The sequence below is a fragment of the Trypanosoma cruzi genome, genomic scaffold (assembly GCF_000209065.1).
Source record: "Trypanosoma cruzi strain CL Brener 1047053517057 genomic scaffold, whole genome shotgun sequence".
Classification (NCBI taxonomy): domain Eukaryota; phylum Euglenozoa; class Kinetoplastea; order Trypanosomatida; family Trypanosomatidae; genus Trypanosoma; species Trypanosoma cruzi.
The window spans coordinates 231,764-239,134 of record NW_001849518.1 but is presented as its reverse complement, the minus strand read 5'-3'; the positions used below and the strand labels follow the sequence as shown (position 1 = coordinate 239,134).

The window sequence follows — 7,371 nt, the reverse complement described above, 5'->3', positions numbered from 1 at the left end:
CTGTCCCCATGTCACGCGACTCGTACACCCTCTGGCCATTCTCGCAGTCAACAATCATGAGAAGTGATCCCTCCCACTCGGTGATGCGGGGTGAACCGCATTTCGCAGGGGAAACACTGTTTGAGAGCGACCAGGTACTGCCGTTGTCCTTCGAGTAAATAATCATGGAGTAAACGCCATCATTTTTTTCATTCATCGCCATCAGAGAAAACACAATCGTGCCATCCTCCATCAGAACACCTGAGCCACCAGAAGCAATAAACTCCGTCAATTTTCTTCCTTGAGCAGCCAAAGTAGTCCGCTGCACCGGCGATTGAACTTCGCCCCATTTGATCCACTCACTCGGCTCGCTGTCCGCAGAAGGCTTCGTGACCTCACCAACAACCACTTTTAGTTCCAGGCTGCCCTCTTTCCAACTCCCATTTACAGGGGACAAGGCAGTGCTTCCCACAAGAAGAAACACCTTATTGCCCTTCATCGTTGTTGTGGGGTGGTGCACAACATCCAAACTCTCCTTTCCCTCCGCTTTGCCAAGCACGGTGTGTGCACTCCGTGTTCCTTTACCGACCTTTTCAACAAGAGTGGGCCACTCCCACGCAGAGTCGATGTACTCCGCAACAACATCAGAAGAAAAGTGCTTAATTGGTACATCATTAGTGCCATATTCGGCCATCATGCGACCTTCAGCAAAAGCAGCAATTACTCCACCAGCACTGACGAGAGAGGGTGAAACAAATGAATCCCTCCCACTTGAGCCAGTCCCCTTCTTCGGCAGCACCTGCGTCGTCTGCGGCACAAACAGATCGACCCATTGCAGCTCCTGAACACCTCTTAAATCACTGTTGCCATCATTCTCCTTTGCAGGCGTAGCTCTACAGGTGGCGCAGCACATCGTCGTGACGAGGAGCAGCAGAATCACAAAATTAAACAAATGCCGGGACATGTTGGGCCTCTTCGGCTCACTCTCTCTTCCTTCCCTCCTCCTTCCGCGGGATCCGGTCACGCGGCGACGGTTGTGTGTGCGGGGTGCCTTGACAGCAGCAACACGTGAGAGCATATAAATATGTGTGTGTGTGCGGTGTGTGTGCTGTTGGTCCTTTCAAAGCCTCTGAATTTCACAGTAGCGTTTAGCGTTTGTTTGCTTTCTTTCCTAGCGTTTCTGTGTTCAAGAGGTAGAGGGAAAAGGGAAAACAAGCCAAGTAAAGAGGTGAGACAGCGAGCACCGCCACTCCGCACCGGCCATCGCGGGCGTCACGGCGGGCCGTCGGTGTGTGCGGGCCAGCCCTCAAGCGATGCAACACGCCTCACACCCAACAGGGAATGACAGACGGAGAGACAGTGAGAAATGAATGGATGCCGTCAAGAGGCACTCACGATCAACATGGCCCGGTAAGCATGCGGCCACTCCACGCAGGAACACAGGAAAAGAGAGTGAGAGGGGGAAAAAGCAAAAAGCAGCACAAACACACACAAAAGAAACAAACACTAGGCGAGAAAAGCACCGCCACGGTCATCGCCCTGGCCGGCAACTCCACACCAGCCCTCACACACACATACCATTGCAGCGCTGCCAGTCCGCGGGTGAGAAGATTCGGCCCTCCACACAGCAAACGCACACACCGCCAGCAATCAGCCACCAATGGACGAGGAAGAGAAGGGACACACCGCCACCGCCTCCAAGCTCCATCCCACGGCCAACGGCATACGGCCACAGCCCGCTGCCGGCACACAACGCACACGGAGCGAGCAATCACCCAAAGAGCCACACGCAGAAGCGATTCCTCATCCATCCATGACACGGCGTCTCACTCCATGCGGTCACACGGAGTGCACTGATTCCTCAATAGAACTTATCCTTCGTCCATCCCGCTAAGATGCTTCTGTTAGTGATGAGCCTTAGAACACAATAGAAGAAAATGGACAATGCAGTAGTATTGCGACACCGCCAGCCACAATGATTCCCTCATACCGGGCAATTCTCCAATTACGCCTCGTGCACACACAATCAACATACTATATAGAAATCACCCAATGTTTTTTCACCAGAAACCAAACAACCCCACTACCTCCCTAATTTCTTCTGTCACTGTTATGTTCGATAGCGTTGGACTGTTCTGAAATCTGTGCGATATACTGCCGTCTGCTGCTGGTGCACCCGCACCGTATGCACACAAAAGTATCCAAAAATATATAACTCCCACAATATTTTTAACACAAATCAAAACTACCCCTTTAATCCCCAATTTGTTTTACTATTTCTACGGTTCTTCCACACTTCGGAGTGCTTCGTCCCCTCAAAAGTCTCCGGATGATACTGCTGTTATGTAGTGGCGCACCTCTTCCTCCAGAACGCCGCAATCTCACGGTTTTCAGCGCGGCTCACATTATTGCAATTGACGACATCACATCTCTGCCAGTCATTCATCGGTGTGCTGTCTGCGTGCTGCACATTAATAATCTCCCACGACATGTCTTGGGATAATTCCTCCCAACCATCAAAATACGCCGCCAGGCACTCAGTGAACTGCCTCACAGTGCTGGGTATGGTGTGATGCGCACTCGCCGTAGCCATCCGCAGCCCAACCAGCGTCTTCGGATTTGAGTCCACAAAGAAAAAGTCGTCCACCAGTGGAAAGTTTTGGACTTTCGGCTCATACAGCACCCAGTGGTCCATAGCAGCCGGATTGGAAAGACGTTCCGGTGGCGGTAGAACCTCTTTTCTGGTGAAGCTCGTGTCTGAGTGCTCTTTCAGCGCACAGCTGTGTGGCTCACGTCGTCCTGGTGGCCTCAGTTCCTTGATTTTAAGTCTTATCGCTCGCAGGAAATCCTCATTCAAAAATGCGGATACGGCATACTTTTCAATAATATATGGTGGGACATAATCCCAGAACCTCAAAACGAAAAAAATAAAATCGGACTGCTTCATTTCATCCTCCAACCTGGACAAAGTTTCACGTTCGAGGTGGGGAGATACCAGCAAATTCAGAGGCGATTCAATGTTGTTTCCTCGTCGTACTCGGACAACCTTCACAAGCTTTCGAGACAAGTCATTGTCATTACACGAATAACAGCAGCCAATACCCAAATTACGCTCTAATTCCGAAGCGGTCGACCCATCCACGGCCTGCTGAGACGCTTTAATGCGGTCATCATATGCCTGTTTATCAAAGATGGAGCGGAGAATTGGTCCCACGTTATTCATGCGACCTCTCACCTCCTTCCAGTATTCCGCTTGCTCCTGCAGGGGTCGATTGCGCTTCATCCAAATGCACATTGCCCTCACATCGTTTTCTTCGGGACAATTCGTTACGATTGCACTAGCGTCAAATTTTTTTGTCCACCGTTCATATTCGCTTTTTTCTGGTGGTGTCACCACAATCATGTCCCATCCCTTGCAAGGCAAACCAGCAGGCGGTTGACGACATGCCAATGTCGCATCGTAGATACAAAACCCTTTAACCCCACACAAAAAAAAAATGCTTACAAAATCATCAATCCTGGGGTTATCCTTGTATGTTGATACCGTTTTGGTGGTCTTGTCAAATAGGAATGATTGACTCCCAATAACGTACGCAACCATTGGGAGCTGCTCCGCATCGTAGTGCAGCAGCTGGTAGAGGAGGTACGAGCCGGCATTCACCGACTTCCCGATCCCGGGCGTCCCAATCAACAGACGCTGCTTGGGCGTAAAGTAGGTCCCACGGTGAGGACTGAACCATTCGGTTAGATCATTCCTGACGATCCGCCACACTCGCTCCACCTCACAGTTCACGTAGCAGTCACGAGTGGATTCATCCTCCTTCCACGAGTACGGCCATCCCTTGTCCGAGGTGAGCACCATCAACACGGGAGGTGCTTCACCGGACTGCTCCAAACTGTCATCCTTTTCGAGGGTGTTGCCAACTGCCGTGTACTTCCATGACTGCGGTGGTTTCCCCTCCCTCACTTCCATTCCTATCCCCGTTTGCGTCCCCTCGCCGCCAGGAACTTCCACCAAATGATGCCAACTCGCATTGTACACAGACTCGTACAATCCCTCCAGTTTCTCCGGTGCGCCCGTCGTCGTTGGGTTCCTCGCCTCCTCAAGGGCTGCATCCAAAGCATCTTTAGTGATGTTATGAACATTTGCTTTTATCTCTGCAGTAGCTTCTGACCACCCAAGTAGATTCTTGACACCCTTATCGCAAAGCTTACTTCGATCTTTTTCGAAGATCGCTTCATCCCTTACAGCCCTCTGCATACTCAAATAACGATCGGATGCCTGTATTTCTTTCAATGCTCCTTTATCACGGATATATTTCTTGGGATCCTTGAAAAACTCCTTCAGCAAAACACTCCGATTTTTGTCCACAACGCCCCTGCCATCCAATTCCCTCGTAAGAAAGTCGTTCAGCTTCTTTTCATTGACGCGAACTCTTCCTTTAAACAGTACATCTTCGATCGTAGTGGAAATGATAAATTTCATTTCTTGCGTTCGTCTTTGCCTTTCCTCTGCCTCACGCCTCGCTTCTGTCTGTACCTGAGTAAGAACTCTGTTTAGTTTTGCCTTTGGAAAAGGAGTGATTGTATCCTTTCCTTCATAGTCCCTCCATTGTTCAAGCGAGACAACACCCTCGTCATGAATTTTAGTAATAGCCTCCAATAGTATTTTCCTCTCTTTCAAGCTCTCTGTATGACGGCAATGCCTTTATTGTGCGTAATAAACTTTCGTTTTGGATAAATGTCTCGGGATCCTGAACAAAATTCCCCATAGCGACGTTCCCATTTCTTTCCACAACCCACTCATCGCCCAAGTTGCTCCGAAGGAAATCGTTCAGCTTCATGTCGGTGCTGAGAGTTTCTCCCTCCAGCAGAATGTCCTCTACGCTGCTGCTCATAGTCCACTGCGGTCGCCTAATTCCTCCACTCCTCTGCGAGTTGCAGCGTCGGAAGCATCACCGGAGCCGCCGCTTCGAAACGCCATCACAACACCCGTGTGGTGAAGCATCCCACTCGCACCGCCCAACTGCGGCCAGCAGGTGCCGCTGGCTCCAAAGGACACTCGCGGCTTTTTCCTCCCGCTGTCCCAGTGGCGTTGGGCGTGGCACTCGCACGGCGGGGCTGTCGGTGCGCCATGCAGCCGCACTGCAACGCCTGTCGGTGAAACAGCCAAGGCCCACCGCCTCCGCAGCAACGCAAGGTGCAACCGGCCACAACACCGCCACATTATCGCCCTTTTTTTTTTTTTTATTCACGTTGTCTGTTTGTTTGCCCTATCACTAACACCAAAAATATGTGCACACCTTCACAGAGGAAAGAATCTTCTGGGCCGCCGGCCGGATCCTGTAATTACCCAAAAAGAAAAAAGGGAAAAAAAGCGGTTAATGGAGAGGTAGTGAGTTCTCGGTAATGTTTGCCCCAATGTGTCTATGTATACACATTCTGCTAATCACTGGCGTGGAATTCTGCACATAGTTAGAATTAGAAACACTTATCCCCTGCGAAGTGGCAGGCCTTTGGGGATCCTCCGCCCGCAAGGTGGGGATCACAAAGTGGGTGGTTGTGAAGATAAAAAATAAAAAATGAAAAAAACAATAATTTCGTCTGGCAGCTGTCGGCTCCCTGACTCCCTCAATCGCGGTCTCCCAAAAGACAGTGCGATAGAAGAGAAAAAAGTTGTGAAGAGATATCTTCGTTTGCGCGAGATATAAATTTATTTGGGCAGCCTGCCATCCTCTCAAGCATTCTTTTCACAAAATCCCATGAAAATAAAGAAAAATTATGCGGCCCCTATAGTGCGCAACAGCCTCCAGTGACGATGCGCCTCTGGTGAAAAAAATAAAATAAAATGAAAAAAGGGTGTGGTGAGTGTGGCACTGCTGATCACAACGGTTCTCTGAAAAGAAAGGCATTCACTGTCTAGACCTCGTAGGCACACACATATGAAAATCGTTAAAATACTTCCTAATATATTTCACCAAGACAAAATGCACTTTGATACTACTTTTTTTTTTCAATTTTCTTGCCTTTTTCATCCCCCTCAGGTAGACCATCATGAGGAAATTTGATTTCCTCAGGAAATTTACCTTTTAACATAACCTGGTATTGGTGTACCTTTCCGTCCCAGAACGCCACAATCTTTTTTTCCGCGTCGGTTTTATTCCTGGAATTGACGTAATCGCATCTCTGCCATTTTTTCATCGGCTTGCTGTCTGCGTGTTGTATATAAATAATATCCCACGACATGTCTCGGGAGAATTTCTTCCAACCTTTAAAAAAAACCGCCAGGTGCTCAGTGAACTGCCGCACGGTGCTGGTTTTCGTGTGATGCGCACTCGCCGTCGTCATCTGCAGCCCAACCAGCGTCTTCCGCGGTGAATTCAAAAAGAAAAAGCCGTCCACCAGCGGAAAGGTTGGGATCGTCGGTATGTACAGCACCCGATACTTTAATTTTTGCGGGCGATCAATGAACTTCAGTTCAGTTATTGCAGCTACGTCGGTGGGGTAACCATGAGGGTTTAACGTTAGCACCGAGGACCGTGGTTCGGAAAGTGATGGTGGCTTCAGCTCCTTGAGATCCTTCACTATGGAAGTGACAAACTCCACACTCAAGAATACGTTCAAAGAATACTTTTCCAAAGCTTCAGATTGAAGAACATTCTTCATCCCCAATACGAGGAAAAGAATATCATGCGGACTCAGCACCTTTGCCAAACGAGATAATGTTAAAACCCCAAGATAAGTACATATAGGTGCATTAGTGAAGTCCTCAAATGGGCCATCTTTTCTTACTCGGACAATCTTCACAAGTTTGTGAGACGGATCCTCGGAATACCAATTTTTCTCTCCTCCCTGTGTAAAGTACTTTCCTTGATCCCCAATATTGATCCATTCCAAGGCCCTCATAACATCTTGCGTGCGTTTTCCATATTCATTCTCATCAAAGATGTGACGTGGAATCGGCCCCACTTTTTCCATGTGTTCTTTAACCTCCTTCCAGTATTCCGCTTGTTTATCTGGTTTCACACCTCGCTTCATCCATGCACACATCGCCTTCACATCCATCTCGTCGGGGCAATTCATGATGATTCGACTGGCTTTTGCTTGCTTCTCCCACTCATCATAGTTGGTTACCTTTGGCGATGACACCACAATCATGCCCCATCCGGTAGAGGGCGCAAAATGTCTAAGTGGTGGCGTTCCTTTCTTTGCCACATCGTAAATAATATACCCTTTCATCCCACGCTTCCTCAAACTTCTCAAGGCCGTGATGCATTGGTCCTCATCGCTGTATCTTGTCACGATTTTGGTGGTCTTGTCAAACACGTAAGCATCACGTCCACCAAAACAGTGGACAACCACTTGGAGTTTCTTGATATCGCAGTGCAGCAG

At 49.0% G+C, this 7,371-nt stretch overlaps 1 protein-coding gene and 2 pseudogenes across 1 annotated transcript, besides 3 other annotated features; all 3 read right to left on the bottom strand.

Moving 5' to 3' along the window:
* Tc00.1047053503441.5 (trans-sialidase, putative) lies at positions 1 to 1,057 on the bottom strand (the record flags this gene model as incomplete). Its single annotated transcript, XM_800037.1, has 1 exon — positions 1 to 1,057. A coding segment is annotated over one exon (1,057 nt), but the record flags the coding sequence as incomplete, so codon positions are not given.
* Positions 1 to 1,144: a sequence feature (heterozygous, non-Esmeraldo-like haplotype).
* Positions 1,145 to 7,371: a sequence feature (areas not merged during assembly with more than two copies in the genome that could not be assigned to a particular haplotype).
* On the bottom strand, positions 2,321 to 4,879 carry Tc00.1047053503441.10 (annotated as a pseudogene).
* Positions 5,295 to 5,740: a mobile genetic element.
* On the bottom strand, positions 5,980 to 7,371 carry Tc00.1047053503441.19 (annotated as a pseudogene).